The 26,159-nt window shown below is 56.0% G+C and overlaps 1 protein-coding gene across 3 annotated transcripts in view; it reads right to left on the bottom strand.

The window, feature by feature from the left end:
- The window catches only part of LOC105497656 (tenascin-X), a 69,797-nt gene that overhangs the window by 589 nt on the left and 43,049 nt on the right, over window positions 1-26,159 (bottom strand). For 2 of the 3 annotated variants that reach the window (XM_071097227.1, XM_071097229.1), the window contains 25 exons: window positions 23,753-24,049; window positions 20,453-20,779; window positions 19,713-20,036; window positions 16,258-16,590; window positions 14,794-15,117; window positions 14,053-14,376; window positions 11,582-11,905; window positions 10,865-11,188; window positions 8,194-8,517; window positions 7,466-7,789; window positions 6,568-6,855; window positions 5,938-6,216; window positions 4,416-4,697; window positions 3,249-3,569; window positions 2,624-2,959; window positions 2,252-2,374; window positions 1,994-2,137; window positions 1,682-1,801; window positions 1,421-1,564; window positions 1,196-1,326; window positions 945-1,077; window positions 702-853; window positions 513-609; window positions 260-421; window positions 19-182 (listed from right to left, as the gene is read on the bottom strand). In XM_071097227.1, the coding sequence (XP_070953328.1) occupies window positions 19-182; window positions 260-421; window positions 513-609; window positions 702-853; window positions 945-1,077; window positions 1,196-1,326; window positions 1,421-1,564; window positions 1,682-1,801; window positions 1,994-2,137; window positions 2,252-2,374; window positions 2,624-2,959; window positions 3,249-3,569; window positions 4,416-4,697; window positions 5,938-6,216; window positions 6,568-6,855; window positions 7,466-7,789; window positions 8,194-8,517; window positions 10,865-11,188; window positions 11,582-11,905; window positions 14,053-14,376; window positions 14,794-15,117; window positions 16,258-16,590; window positions 19,713-20,036; window positions 20,453-20,779; window positions 23,753-24,049 (6,101 nt within the window). The remainder of the gene's footprint in view (window positions 1-18; window positions 183-259; window positions 422-512; window positions 610-701; window positions 854-944; window positions 1,078-1,195; window positions 1,327-1,420; window positions 1,565-1,681; window positions 1,802-1,993; window positions 2,138-2,251; window positions 2,375-2,623; window positions 2,960-3,248; window positions 3,570-4,415; window positions 4,698-5,937; window positions 6,217-6,567; window positions 6,856-7,465; window positions 7,790-8,193; window positions 8,518-10,864; window positions 11,189-11,581; window positions 11,906-14,052; window positions 14,377-14,793; window positions 15,118-16,257; window positions 16,591-19,712; window positions 20,037-20,452; window positions 20,780-23,752; window positions 24,050-26,159) is intronic. The other variant, XM_071097228.1, reaches the window with a different exon arrangement.

Raw genomic sequence — 26,159 nt, 5'->3', positions numbered from 1 at the left:
CCCCTCCACACCCCTCACCTGATGGTCCACTGTGCTCCCGTAGAGCCCGTTGAGGTTGGCGTAGTGGCAGTTCCTGTACCACCAGGCCCCTCGGTAGGAGACGGCGCAGGAGATGAGCAAGTTGTTGGGGTCCCGATCACGGGCAGAGAAGACACTGCCGCTGTGGTAGCTCATGGAGTCCCCTGGGCAGGGTGGAGGAAGGAGCCATGAGGGCCTCCCCTCCCAGCCTCACCCTCCCAGCCTCGCAGCCTGTGCTTACCTGCGGTGCCGTGGTAGCCCTCCAGGTGGAGGCGGTAGTACTCCGCAGCCGAGTCTACGCGGAAGGAGTCGTACTGGGCGAACACAGCCTCGTCCCCAGCCCGCAGGTCCACGCGCATGGAGTAGTCACCTGCCTGCGTCAGGCTGTGCAGGGCCTCGTTGCCTGGGGGTGGGAGACATGACCTCATCAGGGTCCTGGTGTCCACAGGGCCCCCATCCCATCCGTAGTTCCCCAACCCCTGTGAGGCACTGACCCAGCCAGAACTCCCCAGAGATGTTCCCAAAACCATGGGCATAGTCCTCCCAGTCCCTCCAGAAGTCTGTCTGTCCATCCATGCGGCGCTGGAACACCTGGGAAGCAAGTGTGGGCACCATCAGCCTCTGGCTCCCGGGGCAACAGCCCCTGCCCTGCACGGACCCCTGGGTTTCCCAATGCCACCCACCAGCCAGCCGCCCCCGTCAGTCTCCATGTCACAAAACACGTTCAGGGGCCGCTCGCGGTTGCCGTTGAGGAAGATGGTGGTGGTCCTGGAGGCACCGGCTCCGTTCTGCATCTCCTCCCCGCAGTCCCTGGGGAAGGGGATCCGCAGCCCACCTGGGGAGAGGAGAGCAGGGGCCAGTCCTTTTCCAAGCCTTGGACCGTGGCTGCCCACCCATCCCCGGCCCCGGCCGGTGCGTCCAGGTACCGGTGGTGAAAGAGGTGGACACGGGCGGCAGGAGGCTCTCGCCCCACATGGCCTGGAGCCGTGCATTGTAGTGGGTGGAGGGAAAGAGGCCGAGGAGCTGGTGAGATGTGACCCCTCCCGGGAGCAGGATCTCCTGTGGAACAGACAAGGGGAGGTCAGGGGAGAGGGAGGTGGAGTCCCTCAGGGAGGGACAGAGGCAGCACCTCCTGGAATCACCCAGGGAGGGGAGTTGGTCAGTGGGGCCGGGGCACCTGGGTCCGGCCACCAGGGGTGTCGAAGCTGAGCAGGTAGCCTGTGGGCTGGACTTGGGGCTCAGTCCAAGTGAGCAGGGCGGTGCGGGGGGTCACTTCCTTGGCCTCCAAGTCCCGAGGGGCCTCTAGCCCTAGGAGGGAAAGCAGGAAGAGGAGATGGGGATGAGGCCCATCCTGGCTCCCTCTACCTCCTCTCCCCCATCCCATACACCCCACAGACCCTACCTGTGGTGAAGGTGATGCTGGCTGGGGAAGTGAGGTTGGGGCCCCGCAGGCCGCGCACGGTGGCGGTGTAGTTGGTGTGCAGGACGAGGTCATGCAGGGGGTAGTCCACCGCGCTGCCCGGGGCCTCGGCCTGCAGAGGCGGGGCTGGGAGTGCGAAGAGGGGCGTCAACGCCTCCCCCTCCATCCCCGGCCAGAGTCCAGTCTCCCCCCTGCAATCCCCACCCGGAACAAGTCCCCTCCAGAGGCCTCAGCCCTGCTCACCCCCAGGGGCTGTGACCTGGACGTCATAGGTGTCCACGGGATTCTGGGGGGGCTTCCAGTGCAGCACGGCGAACCCCTCGGTCAAGTTCAGTGCACGCAACTGGGTGGGGCCGTCAGGAACTGGGGGAAGGGGAGGGGCTCAGAGGGGTCCCCGCTGGTCTCTCTAGTCCCTGCCTCCCCAGACTCCACCGGCCTCCTGTCCGCAATCAGAGCCTCCACCACCTCCCTTTCACCCACCTCCTTCTCTCTCAACTCCCACCCACGCCATTTTCTTGGCTCCCGCCTCTTGCCCCAGGTCCCAGTCCATCTCACCCGTGTTGAGGAAGCCTGTGAGAGGCTCACTCTCCTCAAAGCCTCGGACGGAGACCACGGTCACCTCGTAGCGAGCGCCTGGGATCAGCCCCTGGAGTTTCTGGGTCCGGGCCCGGCCGTCCACCTGCACGCTCTGTGGCTCCCCTGAAAACATTGGGGATCGAGGGTTACCCAGCGAACCCCAGGAGGGCTGGAGGGTGGGCAGAGTGCAGGGGGGAGGGGAAACGCGAGGCAATGAGCCCATGGCAAAGGCACCACCTCCGTCCGCCAGCTGGTAGGAGACTTTGAAGCTGTCCGCCCGGGACGGCGGGGGCATCCAGTTGACCTTGGCTGAGGTCTCCCTGATTTCACTGAATTGGAGGTCACGGGGGCTCTCCAGAACTGCAGAGGGGGCAAGGAACAATGATGCGGGCAGGGGCAGGGACGCTCCTCCCTACGAGTCCCACCCCTCGCCTCTGTTCCAGCACAGGCTCAGCACCCCTTTTCCTCTAGTCCCCGGAATGGAAGTCGCTCTGCAGATTCCTCCAGGCCCACCACCAACTCGCCCACCCCACTGCTGACTGAGGCACCAGGTCCCCCCCGTTAGTACAAAGACCCCCACTTTGGGGCAGAGTGCGTGTGGATCCTTACCTGGGCTGAGGGTGCGAGCAGTGCCCTGGATGCTATCGGCCTTGTGGGGTCCTCGCAGCCCATACAGTGTCAGGCTGTACAGCGTCCCCGGACGCAGGTCCCGAAGCACGGCTGAGTGCCGCGTCCCCGGCACCATCAGCTCGCGCTGCAGCAGAGGACGGGGATGCGGCTCCAGAGTGCTTGGTGATGGAACCCCAAAGCGGAGCAGGAAGGAGTCGAAGGCCCCAGGTGGGGCCTCCCAGTTGAGCCTCAGTGAACTGGTGGTCACATCAGTCACAGACAGCTGGGACAGGCGGGGTCCTGGCTCCCCTGAGGTCTGACCAGCAGGGGCCGGCCCTGCATGGAGTGGGTGGGAGAGAAGGGATTGGAGACAGAAGCACACCAGCTTGGTGACCCAGAGCACATCCCTTCCACCCCCCTCCCTGCTCCTGTTTCTCTATCTGTAACCAGGGACTTGCAGCCACAGGGGGGCCCTATGGGGCAGAGCTAAAGGCCACTCGCGTCCAGCCCACCCGTCCTCTCTCCCTGGTACCCGCTTCACGCTCTTTCCCTGCGACCACCACTTCTGAGCCCCTCTTTCCCCCTTCCGAGTCCCAGACTAGAGGTCAGAGATGCCTGGTGGTACCTGTGGTGCCCTCAGCTGAGAGGGGCCCCAGGCGCTTCCCTTCATGGAGGCCATAGAGGAGGAACCTGTAGGGGGTGCTGGGCTCCAGGCCTGAGATGAGGATCTTGCTCTGGTCACCGTCCACGAGCAAGGCCTGGGGCTGCCCGTTCGTGTCCTCATACTGGACCACGAAGGAATCAAAGGGGCCCTGGGCCACGCTCCACGAGAGGCGCATGGAGTCTGGGGCTGTGTCGGTCACGGCCAGCACCCCTAGGCGGGGCTCTTCAGGAGGCTCAGGGGCCTCTGGGGCTAACTCTGGGGCTGGCGTGTCCTCTTCTGGGGCTGCGTGGGAAAAGCCCAGGGCAGAATCTGAGTGAGGGGTGCCGTGGGGCCCTCTGTTTTTATCTTTCAGGCTTGGCCCAAGGCTGCGGTGGGAAGTTTAGAGGTCCAGGCCCAGTCAGACCATGAAGTCGCTGTGGCCTCGTGACTCCCGCGAGCTCCCCGGCTGTCGGAGTCAGGTGCTCGCTTCCCCCTTCCACACCCCAGTGTCCTCCCGAGCCCACCCTGAGCTATCACAGGCTCCGCCCCCACCCACGCCGGGACACATTCACTAAGCTTGGGGAGTGTGGTGCTCCCTTCTGAGAGAAGCTGAGGGTGGAACTGGCTGGTAAAAGTGACTGGCAAATCCCGCCAGCCGTGCCTTGTCAGGCCTGTCTGAGGTGGGCATCAGTGAGCACTGGAAGTGGAGCCTGTAGCACAAATGCAGCCACTTCTGTTGGTTTCTGTGTCCCCGCTCATTTTGTTTTCCAGTGATTTTCCTCTTAAGAAAATGCTCCTGGCTCATCCATGGCAGGGAGGTTTGCCGCTCTCTGGACAAGGCCACCTTCGGGGAGGCGACAGCTGCCCCAGTGAGTAACGAGGACCAGTGGCAGTGATGGGGCAGAGTTGGAGCTGGGAGATGAGGGAGCCCCTGCCAGGGCCTTTCCCTCCCACCTGGCCTGGCTCCTGCTCTGGACTCCTTGATGGATATTGAAGCCCACAAGCCTGCAGACTCCTCCTCCTTCCTGGGGACAGGCCAGGGTGCCCCACTCCCACCTGCCCACTCCTGCAGTCATCTTTGTCTTCGGACCAAATGCACAAGGAAACCCACACAAGGTGGCTTGCTATAGCCAAGCACAGCAGCCTCACCTGTCATTCCCAGGGCGGAGACCGGGCCCAGGCGCTTTCCCCCAACGAGCCCGTAGAGCAGAAACTTGTACTTCTTGCCAGCCTCCAGGTCCTCTATGGTGACCGTGTGCTGGTCTGCGGCCACAGGCACTGCCCTGGGCTGCCCGTCCGTGTCCCTGTACTGGACCACGAAGGATTCAAAGGGGCCCTGGGCTACCGTCCAGGACAGGTGCAGGGAGCTGGAGGTCTCCTCGGTCACGGTCAGTTCCCCCAGGCGGGGAGGTGGCTCCTTCTCCAGGGAAGCTGTGCAGAGGGAGGAGGGAAAGCTCTTAGTCACATGCTGCCTGTGCCTAAGCCCTGGCAACTTCCTGCATGTGTGAGGTTCTGGGACAGCGTCCCTCCAGTGTAGCCCCAGGGACAGCTCCTTGAGGAGACACACAGGCTTGCTCCCGCCATGCCCCACAGCAATGAGGGAGAACAGCCCCCTCCTCCTCTGGAGGCCGCTGCCCAAACTCCATCCTGCCCTGCTCCTTCCCTACTGTGATCGAGGGTGCGGTAAATACATTAAAGATCATCTCCCGAGGGAGGGGTGGCTGGGGGTGCAGAGAGGGCCTGTGTTTACCGTGACCCCCGCCCCTGAGCAGGAATGAGGCCAGAGCTGAGAGAGACTCCCGGGAGGTCTTGGGTTGTCAGGGAAACATCCCAAACATCGAGAGCTGGTCTGGGCAGCTGGCCAACGCATGGCTCCCATCAGTGTCAGGCTGTGACCTCTCCCTTGTCCCCTTGTGGTCATCAGCCTGAACATCCGTGCCTCCTGCTTCCCCAGCCCCACACTGACCCCCCCATGGGGCCGAACAGAGGGTGGAGCAGAGGCTTGCCCGGGGCGGGGCTGGCGCCGATGGGTGGGGGTGGAGAGAGTCTGTACCCCGTCCCCACAGTGAGAGTTTGGGAAGAGAATTCTGGAGTCCCAGGGACCAGGCCCCGACTGGCCGGCTGCTCTGTCCTCCTCTGGGCATAGTGACTCATGGTCCTGGGAGTAGGGCGAGGGTCAATGACCCACCACACCCCTTCCTCGGGGGGCTGAGTCACGGGCACAGTGACACCAGGTTTTTCCATTGTCTTTCCGTAGCCAAGCTCTCCCTTTTTTCCACCGCTCGCCTCCGAGTTAGGGAGGAGGGAGGAGGATGGGAACCACTACTGAGTCCAGCGCCATTCCTGGCCATTATGCAGGTGAGGACACCGAGGTTCCGGGGATGAAGCGGATTGTCCATGGTCACCCTGGCAAGGGCTGGGACTGGAACTGGAACACAGATCTGCTGGCCCCAAAGCCCGTGTCCCTTTTATTTCCTCGGCAGTCAGCGAATGAAGGAAGTAATGCATCTTCTTCAGAACTGTGCCTGACACACGCAGAGACTCACTTTCGGAGTTAAGATGGTTGTGTCAGGGCTGATAGAGGGGATCTCACGGGAAGGCCGTAGGGCCAGCTCTGAGGGCCTGAAGGAGAGGCAGCTCTGGAAAAGCTGGAGGCTGGACTGGGACTCACCTGTGGTGCCGTCAGCAGAGATGGGGCCCATTCGCTTCCTGCCTGCCAGACCATACAGCAGGAACTTGTATTTCCTACTGGGCTCCAGGCCTGGGACTGTGACCTCCCGCTGGTCGGCTGCCACTGGCACAACCTGGAGCCGACTATCCTTATCTTTGTACTGGACCACGAAGGAGTCGAATTCCCCCTCAGGGACCGTCCACGAGAGGCCCACGGAGTCAGGGGTCGCATCTGTCACAGTCAGCTCCCCCAGGCGGGGAGACAGTTTCGTGTCTGGGGCTGGAAAAGACAGTGAGGTGCATGGAGAGCGGGATGGAGGCAAAGGGGCCACGGAGCTTCCTGGGCTGCTATGGCTCTGTGAGCCGGTCCCAGGAACGGGAGGGTGACTGGGCCAGGAGTAGCGATAAAAGAGGAGCCAGACAAGAAAGCAAGTGTCCCCTGGGGTGCAGGGAAAGTAGGGAGAAGGATGAGGGTCAGAGGGAGAGGAGAGCTCAGGGCCTGGGTTTTCCCCGACCCAACAAATCATTGGGTGCTGAGGACTGGAGTGTGGGGCACAGAAACGTGAAATTCCAACTGGTGCCACAAGGGGGCGAACGCTCTGGCCGCAGGAGGCCTCCAGCCCTCACTCACCGGTCCTGGCCTCCACAGGGACTGGGCCGTGGCGTTTCCCATTCTGGAGTCCAAAGAGCAGGAACTTGTACTTGCGGGCCGGGTCCAGCCCTGAGACGGTGACTGCTCGGAGGTCTCCGCTCACAGGCACTGCCTGGGGCTGCCCCTGCGTGTCCCTGTACTGCACCAGGAAGGAGTCAAAGGGCCCCTGGGCTACGGTCCACGAGAGGCCCACTGAGTCCGAGGTCACGGCTGCCACCGTCAACTCCCCCAGGCGGGGCTCCACGGGCGGCGGTGTGGGCAGGGGCACTGAAAAGAGCAGAGCAGGCCCATGGGTGAGAAGGCAGGACCCTGCCCGAGGGAGGCAGTGCTCTCCCGGGACTGGAGTGAGCACAGCGGCCTTCTCTAAAGCGCGCTTGCTTTAGAATCTGTGCCCTGCATTGCTGTAAGCAGCTCACAAACAGCGGTGCACTTAACCCTTTGCAAAACATATGAAGTAGATGCCATTATTATCATCACCCCAACTCTGCAGGGATCTGAAGGTCAGGAAACGCCTGCAAAGTCGCACAATCACTACATTCGAAGGCACATGCAGATCTGGGCAACTGAATCTGAAGCACTTTCTGAGCCACTAAAATACTCCTTAAGGGAGCCTGAAGACTAACAAATGAGCACGAGCAACCTGGAGGTTCCAGATCACGATGGGAGGAAGGAAGCTACAACAAAGAGGGCATGGACTACCTGCCCATCTGACTCCACACAGTCTCCATGAATCCAAGGATGAGGCAGGATCATTAGCAACATGGGAGAAAAGACAGAAACCTAGAGGCCCAGTCATAAGAGGTGCCAAGATCCAAAGGAGAAACACAAGGGGGCTACAGAGGTAAACCTGGGGACGAGGGCCTGTCCCCCAACTCACCCGTGACGCCCACAGCGGACACCGGGCCCACGCGCCTCCCCTCATAGAGGCCGTACAGGTGCATCTTGTACTTGCGCCCAGGCTCCAGGCCCCTCACAGTGACCTCGCTTTCCTCGCCCCCGACACGCACCGCCTGGGGTTGCCCGTCCCTGTCCTTGTACTGCACGGTGAAGGAGTCGAAGCGCCCCTGGGGGACGGTCCAAGAGAGGCTCAGCGAGTCAGGGGAGGATCCTGTCACTGTCAGCTCCCCCAGGAGCGGCTCCTCGGGGGGCTCCGGGGCCTCCGTGCTGGGTTCTGTGGGGCTGGGGGTCTCTTCCTCTGCAACTGAAAAGCGGAGAGAGAGAGTGAGGGGGATGTCCTTGGGTCCTGGGGAAAATGAGGGAGACGCCAAGGCTATGACTGGGGGACCTGAGGTCAGTTCAGAGAGGCCCATTCTTGGGGCTGGGGGGTCCTGCTCAGCTGACAGCTAACACCATGACAAGTTCCAGGGTCAGCTGTGGGGGACCTGGGACAGCCACCAGCACAGCAAAGCTCCCGACGGCGCCTCTCCGCTCAGGAGGAGCCAGGGGTCAACCTCACAGGAAGGCCCAAGGGGAGCCCCAGCCCCAGCCACAAGCAGGTCTGTGGTGCTGACCAGACCCCTGTCACATTCCCCACCAGTCATCACCAAAGAGCAAGAGGGTGGCCCTCCCACAGCACCCACCCTGTGGCTCCCACTGTTCACTCACCCGTCACCCCGATGACAGACATGGGACCCATGCGCTGGCCACCGTGGAAGCCGTACAGGTTCATCTTGTACTTGTGGTCTGGCTCCAGGCCTGAGATGGTGACCCCGTCCTCGTGCCCCGGCACCCTCACCGCCTTGGGCTGCCCGTCCCCATTCCTGTACTGGACCAGGAAGTGGTCAAACTGGCCCTCAGGGACCGTCCAGGACAGGCTGAGGGAATCGGGGGTGGCGTCAGTCACGGTCAGCTCCCCCAGGCGAGGCTTGATGGGGGGCTCAGGGGTCGTGGTGGGTGCTGCTTGGGTGGTCTCGGCTTCATCCTCTGGAGCTGGACAGACAGGTATGGGGACAGTGAGGTCCCTGGGTCCTCAGTTCAGCATAGAAAGGATGTGTCACAAAACACAAAGTGCCCGAGAGCAGGATGATGCTGCCCACAGTGCCTCTAGCAAAGCTCTTCTTGCTCTCCTCTCCTGTGGCCTTTCCTATCCCTCACCCTGACCCCCTGCCCTCAGCCCCCACCTCACCCCCACCTCCCAACACCCAGGCCACCTCTCCCTGTCCCTCCAGCACCGCCTCTCTTCTGAGCACAGCCCCACTCGGCCTCTGCACCCTCGGCCTCCCTGCACTGGGGTCTCCTCGCCATCTTTTGTTCACTGGGCTTCTGTCTTTGCTCCCCAACAAACTCAGTACACCCCTCCTGAGGCCAGAGCTTGGGGCGTGTTCCTGGACCTGGCCCCTCACCAGCTGCCAGCAGCCTCAGAGCATCTTTACCCTGAATTCCCCTGGATACCTTCCTCCCCCACCTCCAGTCCCCGGTCCTGGTTTGGGCCACTGTCACCTCTCACCAAGGCCACCAACTGCCTACTGGCCTCCCTGCCTCCAGGCTCCCTGTCACCTCATCCCCATCTTCAGCCCCCATGGATGAGCTTCACACAGGCACAGCTGCTGGGGCCATCTCAGCACAGACCTGAGCAACCTCATCCCTGAGAGACCCCAGGCCTGGTGAGCTGCCCTCTCCTCTGCTCCCACACTTCAGGATGATCTACTCACCGCAAAGGACACCCCACTCAATCCTCAGTGCTTCTCACACACCATGCTCTTTCTAGCCTCCCGGCCTTTGCACCAGCTGTGATGATCTGGCACGCTTCACCTCCTCTCTCAAGCTGTCACCAGGCTAAGGCCTGCCTGGCCTCAGGTCCTGGCTGTCCCCTGAGTATCCACAGGCAGGGCGGCTTAGATATTCCTGCCTGACCCTGGGTTTCCTGTCACATGCTCACCCACGTTTGCTTTCTTACTGGTCCACAGCCTGTCCCCCACGACGTCAGTCCCATTAGGACAGGAACTTATCCCATTAGGATATGAACCCTAATTCTGAGCCTAACCTCTGTGAGGATTCATGAATGCAAGAAAAATTTGCTTCAACAAATTCTAGGAGAGTTTCCAAATCTCTTATTGGGAGGAGCTTTACTACAAAGGTGTTCTGTGATTTGCACATAAATATTCATGGCAGCATTATTCATGATAGCTAAGAGGTGGAGGCAACCCAGATGTCCATCAAGGGATGAAAGGATGAGTATGTATAAAATGAAACATTATTCAACCTGAAAAGGAAGGAAGTTCTGGCCAGGTGCAGTGGCGCTTGCCTGTAATCCCAGCACTTTGGGAGGTCGAGATGGGAGAATCGCTTGAGGCCAGGAGTTTGAGACTAGCCTGGGCAACGTAACAGGACCCCATCACCACAAAAAATAAAAATGAAAATAAAATATAAAAGAAATTCTGACGGATGCTACGACATAGATGAACCTTAAAGACATTGTATTTAACAAAATGAACCATTCGAAAAAGACAAATATTTTATGATTGCACTTATATGAGGTATCTGAAGTCAAATTGATAGAGACAGGGAATAGAATGGTGTTGCCAGGGGCTGGGGCAAGGGGAGAATGGGGTTCGTGTCTAGTGGGCAGGAAGTTCTAGTGTGGGAAGAGGAGCTCTGGAAGTGGAGGGTGGTGGTCCATAGCAATGTGAGTGGACTTCATGCTGGACTGTATACTGGAAAGTGATTAGAATGGCGAATTATATCATGAGTACTTTACTACAATAAAAAAACAACAAAAAAAGTGTGTTCCTTGGACCAGTGGCATCAAGATCAAGGCGAATCTTATTAAAAATGGATGGCCGGCCGGGCACGGTGGCTCACGCCTGTAATCCCAGCACTTTGGGAGGCCGAGGTGGACAGATCACGAGGTCAGGAGATCGAGACCATCCTGGCCAACCTGCTGAAACCCATCTCTACTAAAAATACAAAAAATTAGCTGGGCGTGGTGGCGCACGCCGGTAGTCCCAGTTACTCAGGAGGCTGAGGCAGGAGAATCACTTGAGCCTGGGAGGCAGAGGTTGCAGTGAACAAAGATTGAGACACTGTACTCCAGCCTGGGTGACAAAGTGAGACTCCAAAAAAAAAAAAAAAAAGGGAAAGAAAAGAAGAGAAAAGGAGAGTCTCTGACCCTACGCCAAACCTGCTGAATCCAAATCTGCCTTTTAACAAAAATCAGCAGGCATTTGGATACTCAAAGGAAGGAATACTCTTGAGAGTATGTTTTCACGAAGACTGGAGAGACAGCAGTGTCTTCCAGGGCCATCTTCCCCCGCCTGCCTCACTCACACTCACTCACCTGTCACACCCACGGCAGACACCGGGCCCACGCGCCGCCCCTCGTGGAGGCCGTACAGGTGCATCTTGTATTTGCGTCCGGGCTCCAGACCCCCCACGGTGACCTCGCTCTCCTCGCCCCCAACGCGCACCACCTGGGGCCGCCCGTCCCTGTCCTTGTACTGCACGGTGAAGGAGTCGAAGCGGCCCTGGGGCACGGTCCAGGAGAGGCTCAGCGAGTCAGGGGAGGATCCTGTCACTGTCAGCTCCCCCAGGAGCGGCTCCTCAGGGGGCTCTGGGGCCTCCGTGCTGGGTTCTGTGGGGGCGGGAGTTTCTTCCTCTGCAGCTGAGAAGAGGGGACAGAGAAAGTGAGCCAGCTTCCCGGGGGGATGTCCTTGAGGCTTGCAGGGAAGGAGAGCGAAGTTGTGGCCATGAATGGGGGTCCGGAGGTCAGCTTGGAGAGGCCCATCTTTGGAGCTGGGCGGTCTTGCTCAGCTTGCAGTCAACACACATGACAAGCTCTGAGGTCAGTGCTGGGGAACTTGGGACAGCCACCAACAGAGCTCACAGGGCCCTTCTCCACCCAGGAAGACCTGTCAGTCCTCAGGGAAGTGGGGAAAAGCACAAAGGTACCAAGGCTCAGCCAAGAGCAGAGGGGCTTCCTGGGCTAGTTCACCCATCACCAGAGAAAGGGGGACCCTCCCACAGGCCCCACCCTGAGCTCCCACCGTCCACTCACCCGTCACCCCAATGACAGACATGGGACCCACGCGCTGGCCACCGTGAAAGCCATACAGGTTCATCTTGTACTTGTGGTCTGGCTCCAGGCCTGAGATGGTGACCCCGTCCTCGTGCCCCGGCACCCTCACCGCCTTGGGTTGCCCGTCCCCATTCCTGTACTGGACCAGGAAGTGGTCAAACTGGCCCTCAGGGACCGTCCAGGACAGGCTGAGGGAATCGGGGGTGGCGTCAGTCACGGTCAGCTCCCCCAGGCGAGGCTTGATGGGGGGCTCAGGGGTCGTGGTGGGTGCTGCTTGGGTGGTCTCGGCTTCATCCTCTGGAGCTGGACAGACAGGTATGGGGACAGTGAGGTCCCTGGGTCCTCAGTTCAGCACAGAAAGGATGTGTCACAAAACACAAAGTGCCCGAGAGCAGGACGATGCTGCCCACAGTGCCTCTAGCAAAGCTCTTCTTGCTCTCCTCTCCTGTGGCCTTTCCTATCCCTCACCCTGAACCCCTGCCCTCAGCCCCCACCTCACCCCCACCTCCCAACACCCAGGCCACCTCTCCCTGTCCCTCCAGCACCGCCTCTCTTCTGAGCACAGCCCCACTCGGCCTCTGCACCCTCGGCCTCCCTGCACTGGGGTCTCCTCGCCATCTTTTGTTCACTGGGCTTCTGTCTTTGCTCCCCAACAAACTCAGTACATCCCTCCCGAGGCCAGAGCTTGGGGCGTGTTCCTGGACCTGGCCCCTCACCAGCTGCCAGCAGCCTCAGAGCATCTTTACCCTGAATTCCCCTGGATACCTTCTTCCCCCACCTCCAGTCCCCGGTCCTGGTTTGGGCCACTGTCACCTCTCACCAAGGCCACCAACTGCCTACTGGCCTCCCTGCCTCCAGGCTCCCTGTCACCTCATCCCCATCTTCAGCCCCCATGGATGAGCTTCACACAGGCACAGCTGCTGGGGCCATCTCAGCACAGACCTGAGCAACCACCTCCTCATCCCTGAGAGACCCCAGGCGTGGTGAGCGGTCCCCTCCTCTGCTCCCACACTTCAGGACGATCCACCCACTGCAAAGGACACCCCACTCAATCCTCAGTGCCTCTCACGTGCCGTGCTTTCTAGCCTCCCGGCCTTTGCACCAGCTGTGATGATCTGACACGCTTCACCTCCTCTCTAAAGCTGTCACCAAGCTAAGGCCTGCCTGGCCTCAGGTCATGGCTGTCCCCCGGGTACTTGTGGTCAGGGTGACCTCATTGTCCCTTCCCAATCCTGGCTTGGCCCCTGGGCTCCACATGCTCATCCTTCTTTGCTTACTTTCTGGTTTTCCGCTTGTGCCCACAACTGTGAGGCCCATGAAAACATGAACTTGTGTGTGTCACTTTCCAGCTTCTGCCTATGAAAGAAAAAAGCAGCCCTGACACCCGTGAGCTGCCCTTTCCCTCAGCCAGGCCGCGATTGCTTGGGACTGGCCTGGCACAGTCTGGTCTTGGCGTGGTCCAGTTGAACACAGACAATTTCATGGAACATCAACATCAGACTAGGCCATTAGTCAGTAGGATGGATCAAGGCAAGAACAAGGCCAGTCTGTGATCATGTCTCAGTATAGACAAACTCTAACACTTTCCAAAGCACAAAAATAACCAAACATCACCCATCCAGCTAATCTGAGTGATAGTTGCTTCTTTACCAATGGCAGCTTTGGCCTTGCTCTAGGTTGACCCCCGCAAAGATAAGACTTAGTGAGACGCCTGGTAACAGGGCTATCCCTTCTTCCTGACAGCGTCTAATACAGAGCAAAACCTTGCTTCCTTAAACGCTTTCCCAAAATACCACCACAAGCCCAGTTCCTTAACAATCTCTTTCTAAAGCCTCTTCCTGAGTCACCCCCAGTCGTCCTGCACTGCATGGAGCATAACTCCATCCGTTCAATTTTTGGTGAGTTTCTGGAGGTCGTTGGCCAGAGGACATTGATACCCTAAAATTACAGTGCCTGGATCAGGGCATGGAATTCTTTGTTGAATGAACAAATTGGCCCATTGGAGGGAAAGGTCTGTTCCTATTCCTCTTCCAATGGTGGGCTTTCAGAGTGCACAGTCAACACGCTGCCCCTCACTGCCTTCTGTCTTCCTTCACGGCCCCCAGTCAACTCCACAGAGAAAGCACCCTACCAGGAATCAGGGACGCAGAAAAATTCTCTTCAACAGATTTCAAAAGAGGGTCCAATTCCTTGGTCGTGAGGAACTTTGCTACTCAAGGGGCGTGATCACGGGCCAGCAGCATCTGCATCATTTCTTGTTGGAAATGCAGAATCTCTGGCCCTAGCCTAAACCTGTTGAATCCCAATCTGCCTCTTAGCAAGATCCCCAAGCATAGAAACGTGCAAAAGAAGCCCGACTGGTGAGAATATTTTTGTTTTCATGAAGTTGCAGAGAAAGCAACATCTTCTAAGGCCATATTCCCCACCCTGCCTCACTCACAAACACTCACCTGTCACACCCACAGCAGACACTGGGCCCACGCGCCGCCCCTCGTGGAGGCCGTACAGGTGCATCTTGTACTTGCGCCCCGGCTCCAGGCCCCCCACGGTGACCTCGCTCTCCTCGCCCCCGACACGCACCACCTGGGGCCGCCCATCCCTGTCCTTGTACTGCACGGTGAAGGAGTCGAAGTGGCCCTGGGGGACGGTCCAGGAGAGGCTCAGCGAGTCAGGGGAGGATCCTGTCACTGTCAGCTCCCCCAGGAGCGGCTCCTCAGGGGGCTCTGGGGCCTCTGTGCTGGGTTCTGTGGGGCTGGGGGTCTCTTCCTCTGCAGCTGAGAAAAGGAGATATAGAGAGGATGCCAGGTCCTTGGGTGATGTGCTCAGGTCTTCAGGGGAAGGAGGGAGAAACCACGGCCACTACTGGGTACGTGAGGTCATTTCAGAACAGCCCATTCTTGGGGCTGGGGGGTCCTGCTCAGCTGACAGCTAACACACATGACAAGTTCCAGGGTCAGCTGTGGGGGACCTGGGACAGCCACCAGCACAGCAAAACTCCCGATGGCTCCTCCCTGCTCAGGAGGAGCCAGGGGTCAACCTCACAGGAAGGCCCAAGGGGAGCCCCAGCCCCAGCCACAAGCAGGTCTGTGGTGCTGACCAGACCCCTGTCACATTCCCCACCAGTCATCACCAAAGAGCAAGAGGGTGGCCCTCCCACAGCACCCACCCTGTGGCTCCCACTGTTCACTCACCCGTCACCCCGATGACAGACATGGGACCCACGCGCTGGCCACCGTGGAAGCCGTACAGGTTCATCTTGTACTTGTGGTCTGGCTCCAGGCCTGAGATGGTGACCCCGTCCTCGTGCCCCGGCACCCTCACCGCCTTGGGCTGCCCGTCCCCATTCCTGTACTGGACCAGGAAGTGGTCAAACTGGCCCTCGGGGACCGTCCAGGACAGGCTGAGGGAATCGGGGGTGGCGTCAGTCACGGTCAGCTCCCCCAGGCGAGGCTTGATGGGGGGCTCAGGGGTCACGGTGGGCGCTGCTTGGGTGGCCTCGGCTTCATCCTCTGGAGCTGGACAGACAGGTATGGGGACAGTGAGGTCCCTGGGTCCTCAGTTCAGCATAGAAAGGATGTGTCACAAAACACAAAGTGCCCGAGAGCAGGACGATGCTGCCCACAGTGCCTCTAGCAAAGCTCTTCTTGCTCTCCTCTCCTGTGGCCTTTCCTATCCCTCACCCTGAACCCCTGCCCTCAGCCCCCACCTCATCCCCACCTCCCAACACCCAGGCCACCTCTCCCTGTCCCTCCAGCACCGCCTCTCTTCTGAGCACAGCCCCACTCGGCCTCTGCACCCTCGGCCTCCCTGCACTGGGGTCTCCTTGCCATCTTTTGTTCACTGGGCTTCTGTCTTTGCTCCCCAACAAACTCAGTACATCCCTCCCGAGGCCAGAGCTCGGGGCATGTTCCTGGACCTGGCCCCTCACCAGCTGCCAGCAGCCTCAGGGCATCTTTACCCTGAATTCCCCTGGATACCTTCCTCCCCCACCTCCAGTCCCCGGTCCTGGTTTGGGCCACTGTCACCTCTCACCAAGGCCACCAACTGCCTACTGGCCTCCCTGCCTCCAGGCTCCCTGTCACCTCATCCCCGTCTTCAGCCCCCATGGATGAGCTTCACACAGGCACAGCTGCTGGGGCCATCTCAGCACAGACCTGAGCAACCTCATCCCTGAGAGACCCCAAGCCTGGTGAGCTGCCCTCTCCTCTGCTCCCACACTTCAGGATGATCTACTCACCGCAAAGGACACCCCACTCAATCCTCAGTGCTTCTCACACACCATGCTCTTTCTAGCCTCCCGGCCTTTGCACCAGCTGTGATGATCTGGCACGCTTCACCTCCTCTCTAAAGCTGTCACCAAGCTAAGGCCTGCCTGGCCTCAGGTCATGGCTGTCCCCTGGGTACCCATGGACAGGGTGGCTTAGGCGTCCCTCTCTGGTCCTGACCTGAGCCCTGGACCTCCCTATCACATGCTCACCGGCCTTTGCTCATTTGCTGGATCGCAGCCTCTCTCTCCATGGCATGCCTTTCCATAATGTTGATATATTCCTTTCAATGTGAGCCCCATCAAGACAGAAATATGTATAGGAAAATAGTAGAGAAGGGCACATTTTCTAGGTCTGTCTTCCGACCCTGCCCCACCCACACTCACTCACCTGTGACGCCCACGGCAGACACCGGGCCCAGGCGCTGCCCCTCGTGGAGGCCGTACAGGTGCATCTTGTACTTGCGCCCGGGCTCCAGGCCCCCCACGGTGACCTCACTCTCCTTGCCCCCGACACGCACCACCTGGGGCCGCCCGTCCCTGTCCTTGTACTGCACGGTGAAGGAGTCGAAGTGGCCCTGGGGGACGGTCCAGGAGAGGCTCAGCGAGTCAGGGGAGGATCCTGTCACTGTCAGCTCCCCCAGAAGCGGCTCCTCGGGGGGCTCTGGGGCCTCTGTGCCTGGTTCTGTGGGGCTGGAGGTCTCATCCACATCCTCTCGTGGGGCTGAAAGATAATATAGGGGGATACAGGGTTTAAGGGTTTAAGGGTGACTTGCTTTGCCAGTGCTGTCAACAGAGGTCATACATCAAATGCACCCCTCCAAAGCAGGCTGAGGGCTGGGGCAGCTTTGTGTTGGTCATTTAGCGACTCTTGGAACAAGAGCCGGTGAGGTATCCCCGAGCCCTGGGCCTGTACTGCTGGCAGAGCTGCACTGTTACAAACCTCCAGAAGGCAACTGAGACATAGTGTCAGGAGCCAAAGTAATTCTCATTTCCTTTGACCCAATAATCCCAGTTCTGGGCATCTATCCTAAGAAAATTATTAAAGCAGGAAAAAGTTATAGCATGGAAGAATTCATGATGGGATTATTCATGACCGCAAATGTGTCAGGAACACAAATGACCCATAGAAGAGGATTAATTCTGTTAGAGTTTTCACCACCACACATCAAACAACCATTGAAACGATGATTAATGCTGGTTGTGTCGCCGCAAGGTGAATGATTACAATGTACTTGTGTACAAAAAAGGAAGAGCCAAGAGTTTTATGAACACTGATGGCAACTTTAAAACACGCTCTGCATGCAAAATGCAGAAAGGAAATGTGCACTACACACATTGTTATTAATGCCGCCAGCTGGGGGAGAAAGCAGGACTATGAGATTCTGTTTTTCTGTTTTTCAGGCTTTCCACATAGTGTTGCTATATTATTTTCACTAGAAAAATGTGGGCCAAAAAAGAAATTCTGGGCCAGGAGCGGTGGTTCATGCTTGTAATCCTAGCATTTTGGGAGGCCGAGGCGGGTGGATCACCTGAGGTCGGGAATTCGAGCCCAGCCTGGCCAACGTCATGAAACCCTGTCTCTACTAAACATACAAAAATTAGCCAGGCGTGGTGGCATGCACCTGTAGTCCCAGCTACTCAGGAGGCTGAGGCAGGAGAATCGCTTGAACCCGGGAGGCAGAGGTTGCAGTGAGCTGAGATCACACCACTGCACTCCAGCCTGGGCAATACAGTGAGACTTGGTCTTAGAAAAGAAAGTAAGAAAGGAAGGAAGGAAGGAAGGAAGGAAGGAAGGAAGGAAGGAAGGAAGGAAGGAAGGAAGGAAGGAAGGAAGGAAGGAAGAAAGAAAGAAAGAAAGAAAGAAAGAAAGAAATTCTGGGCTACAACAATTAATAATCGAGTGTGGGGTGGGGGTGGGGTAGCAATACAGATGGAGCAGGAGGGGCAGGGGTGGGTCCCTCAGCCTGTCCTCGGTCAGTTCTGTGGTTCCCCACGGTGGGGGTAGGAACATAAAACTGAACGTGGACCAGAACGGCTTACCCCTAGAGTGTGAATTTTTCTAACGTTCATTTTCCAATAATTTCCCTATTCCCCGTTTCCCAAAACTCAGATGGTCCTCTGAACACGCATATGGAAATGAGGCTTCTCCCCCGGGAATCGGGGATGCTGAGTGAGGCTGCTTCCTTTGTCTGGATGGTCTTTGGGAGATGAGCTCGCTCCTCACTTGGTATCACAGAGGTGGCGACCTGCCCTGCAAGAGGCCGCTTCTCAGCAGGGCTGATTCTTCCCCATCAGTAGGAATTCTCGAAAAATATTCTAAACCAGGCGTAACATCCTGGCTGAGGATGACTTAGACAAGGCAGCCTGACTGCACCTTTGGAATTCAATTCACTTCATGATCCCCACCCCTCCAATTTCTTATGGACTAGACATTTTGAACTTTCTCAGAATTAGAAATGAAGTAAGTCTGGCCAGGTGTGGTGGCTCACGCCTGTAATCCCAGCACTTTGGGACACCAAGACGGGCAGATCACCTGAGGTTAGGAGTTTGAGACCAGCCTGAACAACATGGAGAAACGCCGTCTCTACTGAAAATCCAAAATTAGACGGACGTGGGGGCACATGCCTGTAATCCCAGCTACTCGGGAGGCTGAGACAGGAGAATCGCTTGAACCCAGGAGGCAGAGGTTGCAGTGAGCCGAAATCGAGCCATTGCACTCCAGCCTGGGTGACAAGAGCGAAACTTCATCTCAAAGAAAAAAAACGAAGGAAAGAAATGAAATAAGCCGCGAGAGTGATAGGGGAGTAGGACAGATGGAGTGTAAAGAAGAAGACATTATATACTTTCTCTTTTCCCTTCCCCTGATTATACAAGAAATGTTTGCCATTTAAGAAAAGTTGGACTATGCAGAATAGAATAATACAGGAAAAAAATGTGCTGGAACATTCTATTCTATCTAACAAATCATGCAACCGGTGGGATGTATTTCTTTCCAGTCTTCTTGCCACACCTGTTACTATCAAATGGTTGTGATCAGCATCTTACAAACATTTGGGCTCCTTTTTCTTCTTTTTTGAGACTGAGTTTGGCTCTATCAGCCAGGCTGGAGTGCAGTGGTGATCTCGGCTCACTACAACCTCTGCCTCCCAGGTTCAAGTGATTCTCGTGCCTCCAACTCCCAAGCAACTGGGATTACAGGCATGTGCCACCATGCTTGGCTGATTTTTGTAGTTTTAGTAGAGATGGGGTTTCACCATGTTGGCTAGGCTGGTCTGGAACTCCTGACCGCAGGCGATCAGCCCGCCTCGGCCTCCCAAAGTGCTGGGATAACAGGCGTGAGCCACCGTGCCCAGCCTAGGCTCTCTTTTTTCAATGTAACATTATAAAGTAAGGGTCTTATGTTAAAACATTTCAGTGGTGGCATAATAACTCTTTTTATAGATGTTGCCTAAATTATTTAGTCATCCCAACGTGGTTTGACATTGGATTGTTTCTCTTGTGTGCATTTGTGTATGTGGTTATAAGAATGCTGTGATTAAGATGGAAAGAAAGGAAAATTCTTGTAAGTCAGGCTTGGTGTGCGCCTGACATATTTCACCTTTGGAGGTTATCAGTGTTTGACCATTAGAGGGAGGCCACGCCAAAGTGAACAAGCAAACCACTAGCATGGGCCACAGCCACGGGGCACAGAGCGAGGGCAGGACACAGCCACGGGGCACAGAGCGAGGGCAGGACACAGGAGACAAGTCCTGGACCCCCAGGGCTTGGTGAAAGGGCACAGCAGTAAATGAGGTACCTATCAGGGAAAGGTAGTTCTCCCCTGAGACCCCAAGCACTACTCACCAGTCACGCCGACGGCGGACACTGGGCCCACGCGCCGCCCCTCGTGGAGGCCGTACAGGTGCATCTTGTACTTGTGCCCGGGCTCCAGGCTCCCCACGGTGACCTCGCTCTCCTCGCCCCCAACACGCACCACCTGGGGCCGCCCGTCCCTGTCCTTGTACTGCACGGTGAAGGAGTCGAAGCGGCCCTGGGGGACGGTCCAGGAGAGGCTCAGCGAGTCAGGGGAGGATCCTGTCACTGTCAGCTCCCCCAGGAGCGGCTCCTCAGAGGGCTCCGGGGCCTCCGTGCCCAGTTCTGTGGGGCTGGGGGTCTCTTCCTCTGCAGCTGAGAAAAAGGGACACAGAGAGGATGGCAAGGTCTCTGGGGGATGTGCTCACATCGTGGGGAAAAGGAGGGAGAAGCCAGGGCTATGACTGGGGGGCATGAGGTCAGTTCCGGGAGGCCCATTCTTGGGGCTGGTGGTCCTGCTCAGCTGACAGCTAACACACATGACAAATTCCAGGGTCAGTTGTGAGGGACCTGGCACAGCCACCAGCACAGCAAAACTCCCGACGGCTCCTCCCTGCTCAGGAGCCAGGGGTCAACCTCACAAAAAGGTACAACGGGAGCCCCAGCCCCAGCGACAAGCAGGTCTGTGGTACTGACCAGACCCCTGCCACCATTCCCCACCAGTCATCACCAAAGAGCAAGAGGGTGACCCTCCCACGGCTCCCACCCTGGGGCTCCCATTGTTCACTCACCCGTCACCCCGATGGCAGACACGGGGCCCACACGCTGGCCACCATGGAACCCATACAGGTTCATTTTGTATTTATGGTATGGCTCCAGGCCGGAGATGGTGACCCTGTCCTCATGTCCTGGCACCCGCGTTGTCTTGGGCTGCCCATCCCCATTCTTGTACTGGACCAGGAAGTGGTCAAACTGTCCCTCAGGAACCGTCCAGGAGAGGCTGAGGGAGTCAGGGGTGGCATCTGTCATGGTCAGCTCCCCCAGGCGAGGCTTGATGGGGGGTTCGGGGGTGGGAAGTTCTGTCGGGGCTGGGGCCATTTCTTCATCCTTTCCTGGGGCTGCATCAGAAAATAGAGAGAATGGGTGGACATGCCTGGTGGGCCTCCTTTTAGCCAAGAGACTCTGGGATTCTCTTAGACACACCAGGGGCCCACAGCCTGGATGCTGGTGCCCCCAGCTTAGGATATCATTCTTCTGCTTTGAATGCTCAGTTAACACCACACCTCTGGTGAAGTCATGATGCTCAGGTGGCATCCCCGTGACGCTCAGTGTGGATGCCTGGAACCCTCAGGAGCTGCCAAGCAAATTTGTTTTGCAGGACAGAATTGATGTTTTATAAGAATACCAACCAGGGCTGGGCGCGGTAGCTCAGGCTTGTAATCCCAGCATTTTGGGAGGCCAAGACGGGCGGATCACGAGGTCAGGAGATCGAGACCATTCTGGCTAACACGGTGAAACCCTGTCTCTACTAAAAATACAAAAAATTAGCCAGGCGTGGTGGCGGGCACCTGTAGTCTCAGCTACTTGAGAGGCTGAGGCGGGAGAATGGTGTGAACCTGGGAGGCGGAGCTTACAGTGAGCCGAGATCGCGCCACTGCACTCCAGCCTGGAGATAGCAAGACTCCGTCTCAAAAAATAATAATTAAGGCCGGGCGCGGTGGCTCAAGCCTGTAATCCCAGCACTTTGGGAGGCCGAGACGGGCGGATCACGAGGTCAGGAGATCGAGACCATCCTGGCTAACCCGGTGAAACCCCGTCTCTACTAAAAAATACAAAAAACTAGCTGGGCGAGGTGGCGGGCGCCTGCAGTCCCAGCTACTCGGGAGGCTGAGGCAGGAGAATGGCGCAAACCCGGGAGGCGGAGCTTGCAGTGAGCTGAGATCCGGCCACTGCACTCCAGCCTGGGTGACAGAGCGAGACTCCGTCTCAAAAAAAAAAAAAATGAATAAATAAAAAATAATAATTAAAAAAAAAAAAAGAAAACATAACAGCAACCAGGGCTGGACGAGGTGGCTCAGGCCCATAATCCCAGCACTTTGGGAGGCCGAGGCGGGCGGATCACCTGAGGTCAGGAGCTAGAGACCAGCCTGGCCAACATGGCAAAATCCTGTCTCTACTAAAAATACAAAAATTAGCCAGGTGTGCTGGCACATGCCTGTAATCCCAGCTACTCGGAAGGCTGAGGCAGGAGAATTGCTTGGATCCGGGAGGCAGAGATTGCAATGAGCTGAGATCACACCACTGCACTCCAGCCTGAGAGCCTGGGTGAGAGTGAGACTCCATCTCAAAAAAAAAAGAAAAAGAAAGAAAGAAAGAAAGAAAACAAAGAACACCAACCAAGCATAACAGGCAAGTTGTATCAGGAGGTTCATCCACTTGGGCTTGGATATTCCACCTAATTCTGAGCATTTTTAGAAACCAACTTAGATTTTATAGCTGAGGGTAGAGAGATGAGACCACATGAGGGCATCTTTGCAGCTGAGTTGTCTCTGGACCTGGCAGTAGCTCTGCTAACTTATGGCAGAGAGTGCACCTCCAGTTTTGCCAGCTCTTTTGGCCCGTATGAAATCAATTGCTTTGTTTTCATTGATTTCTTTAATCTTTTCTGCTCTTCATAGGGTTTTATTCTGCCTTCATAGTGGAATTACAAAATCATCACATTTCATTGGTCTGTTCTTTTTGAGAACTGAATCTTTTTTTTTTTTTTTTGAGACGGAGTCTCGCTGTGTCTCCCAGGCTGGAGTGCAGTGGCGTGATCTCGGCTCACTGCAAGCTCCGCCTCCCGGGTTCACGCCATTCTCCCGCCTCAGCCTCCCAAGTAGCTGAGACTACAGGCGCCCGCCACCACGCCCGGCTAGTTTTTTGTATTTTTAGTAGAGACGGGGTTTCACCATGTTAGCCAGGATAGTCTCGATCTCCTGACCTCGTGATCCACCCGCCTCGGCCTCCCAAAGTGCTGGGATTACAGGCTTGAGCCACCGCGCCCGGCCAAGAACTGAATCTTAAGCATCTAGGGGGTAACAGCTATAAAAGAGCTTCCAAAAGCATCAAAGAGCCGAGTTATAGGGTAATGAAGGGAAAATGCCTTGTTAAGTTGTGCACACGGCCAATATTTGTAATTAAAGTAATAGTATCCATGTTAACAGGATTCAGTGTTGTTTTAAAAGTAAATGGGTATTAATCTGGGGGCTTAGAGAACACATACAATTTTTCCCACGGAAATCAGTGATAATTATGAGAATTTGCCCTAAGGGATTTTCAGGAACTTCCTACTTTCCTCAGAAGGGAAAGACTGCAGTTATCTCTCGTTGAGTGTGAGAGCCAAACCACACTCCCACCCATCCTTCAGGACAGGTATGGTTATTCCTTCTTTACAGATGAGGAAAAGGAGGTACAGAGAGGTTGTGTGTGTGTGTTTTGTTTGTTTGTTTGTTTTGTTGTTTTTGAGATAGAGTCTCGCTCTGTCACCCAGGCTGGAGTGCAGTGGCTCGATCTCAGCTCACTGCAACCTCTGCCTCCTGGGTTCAAGCCATTCTCCTGCCTTAGCCTCCCAAGTAGATGGGACTACAGGCATGTGTCACCACACCCAGCTAATTTTTGTATTTTTAGTAGAGATGGGGGTTTCACGATGTTGGCCAGGCTGGTCTCTCAAACTCCTGACCTCAGGTGATCTGCCCCCTTCAGCCTCCCAAAGTGCTGGGATTACAGGCGTGAGTCACCGTGCCCAGACAGGTTATGTGATTCTCTTGAGGTCACACAGCTCAAATGGGCTGAGGCTATGGTCAACCCCAGGCGTACCTCAGTCTGTGTTATTTTCCTGGTCCCCCACCTCTTTGAGAACCCAAAAAGCCCATGTGTAAAGGGTAGAAGACCTGGGGCAATACCAAAGGCTCGGAGTGAAGGCACTAGCAGAACCATTCCCAGGAGCTTGGGAGGCTCAGGGAAAGTAAAATAAAGCCACCAGATACTGACAATAAAGGGGAAACTGAGTCTAGTTCAGGGCAGGGCCCAGTGCCCTACTGCACACTCACCAGTTAAACCAACAGCAGACACAGGGCCCACGCGCTGGCCACCATGGAAGCCGTACAGGTTCATCTTATACTTGTGGTCTGGCTCCAGGCCCGAGATGGTGACCCCGTCCTCGTGTCCCGGCACCCGCACCGCCTTGGGCTGCCCGTCCCCATTCTTGTACTGGACCAAGAAATGGTCAAACTGGCCCTCGGGGACTGTCCAGGACAGGCTGAGGGAGTCGGGGGTGGCGTCTCTCACCGTCATCTCCCCTAGGCGCGGCTTCACAAGAGGAGCATCAGGGGACTCCTCTTTGGGGGCTGGGAAGAGATAGAAACAGAACCTTTTCTGTTGCTGGAAGGAGCTGTTGAGGCCCCAGCTGCTCGAACTCAGGTCAGAAGGTGGGCCCAGTCTGGGCCTAACTGAAGATCGATTTCTGATTATAATCGTTACAGTCTTTTGTGGCTTCCTTATGGTCCCTCAAACATGCCAGGCGGCCTCCTACCTCAGCACTTTTGCAGTGACTGTTCCCTCCACCTAAATGTTCTTTCCCCAGATATCTTCATGGCTCATCCCCACCCTTCCTTTAAGTCTTTGTTCAAAAGCCACCTTCTTCTGGGCCTTCCTTGACTGCTCTACTTAACATTTCAGTTTTCTCAACTGCAATGTATCCTCCTTCTATAGACCTAATTTCAGCAACGAATTGGAAAACAATAGTTATGAGACACTCGGGAGACTGTAGCACTACCTGGATACATGATATCAAGGCATGATTGTTCATTTATCAAGGTATGCTAATTGTATTGTGGAATTTTATTATTTATTTATTTATTGACAAAGAGTCTCGCTCTGTCACCCAGGCCGGAGTGCAGTGGCACGATCTTGGCTCACTGCAACCTCCACCTCCTGGGTTCAAGCAATTTCTTGTGCCTCAACCCCCCCAAGTAGCTGGGACTATAGGCACATGCCACCACGCTCTCCTTTTTTTTTTTTTTCTTTTTTAGTAGAGATGGGGTTTCACCATGTTGGTCAGGCTGGTCTCAAACTCTTTACCTCAAGTGATCCACCTGCCTTGGCCGCCCAAAGTGCTGGGATCAGGTGTGAACCACCTCACCTGGCTGTATTGTGGGTTTTTTAAAAATAATTTTTCAAAAAAGAGATATACCTTTAAATATTTAGTGATGAAAGGATAGGGTGTCTGTAGTTCGTTTTAAAATATTGCAGTAGTATAACCATACAATGCAATACTGTTTGGCAATAAAAAGCAATGTAGTGACTGAGAGCAGGTGGTTCATGCCTGTTATCCCAGCACTTTGTAAGGCCCAGGCAGGAGGATTCCTTGAAGCCAGGAGTTTGGTATCAGCCTGGGTAACACTGTGAGACCTCATCTCTACAAAATTTTTAAAAATTAGCTGAGTGTGGTGGCAAGCACCTGTGGTCCCAGCTACTTGGGGGGCTGAGATGGCTTGAGCCCAGGATTTTGGGGCTGCAGTGAGCTATGATCATGCCACTGCACTGTAGCCTTGGCAATAGAGTGAGAATTTGTCTAAAAAAAAAAATCAATCAATCAATCAATCAATAGCAATGTAGTAAATGTAGTACTTCTACATACTACATCGATGAACCTCAAAAACATTATGCTCAGTGAAAGAAGCCAGACACAAAAGGATACATATTGTGTGATTCCATTTATACGAAATGTCCTGAAAAAGCAATCTACAGAGAAAAAATTAGATTGGTTATAAACTAGGGCTGAGATAGGAATGGGTCTGGACCCAAGATTTCTTTTGGGGGTGATGGAAAAGTTCTAAAATTAGATTGTGGTGATGGCTGCACAAGTAGGTAAAGATACTAAAATCAGTAAGCCGTACACTTAAAACAAGTGTATTTTATGCCACATGAATTATATCTCAATGAAGGTGTTAATAAAGAAAACATTCAGGCCGGGTGTGGCGGCTCATGCCTGGAATCCCATCACTTTGGCTGAGGTGGGAGGATCACTTGAGCCCAGGAGTTCAAGACTGGCCTGGGCAACATGGCTAAACCCTGTCTCTACAAAAAACACAAAAAATTAGCTGGGCATGATGGAGTGCGCTTGTAGTCTCAGCTATTTGGGAGGCTGAAGTGGGAGGATCCCTTAAGCCCAGGAGGTTGAGGCTGCAGTGCAGTGAATTGTCATTGTGCCAGTAGACTCCAGCCTGGGTGACAGAGTGAGACCTTGTCAAAAGAAAGGAAGAAAGAAAGAAAGAAGGAGAGGGAGAGAGGGAGAGAGAGGGAGAGGGAGAGGGGGAGAGAGAGAGAGAGAGAGAGAGAGAGAGAGAGAGAGAAAGAAAGAAAAACATTCTAGTGATTCTAGTGGAGGACATGAGTGGGGCAGAGATGAGTCAGATTGGCCAGAAGTTGATATTTGATTGAAGGAGGGTGGCAGGG

Source organism: Macaca nemestrina, chromosome 5 (assembly GCF_043159975.1).
Source record: "Macaca nemestrina isolate mMacNem1 chromosome 5, mMacNem.hap1, whole genome shotgun sequence".
NCBI classification, from domain to species: domain Eukaryota; kingdom Metazoa; phylum Chordata; class Mammalia; order Primates; family Cercopithecidae; genus Macaca; species Macaca nemestrina.
The sequence above is the reverse complement of the archived record's forward strand: the minus strand, read 5'-3'. Positions and strand labels throughout refer to the sequence as shown.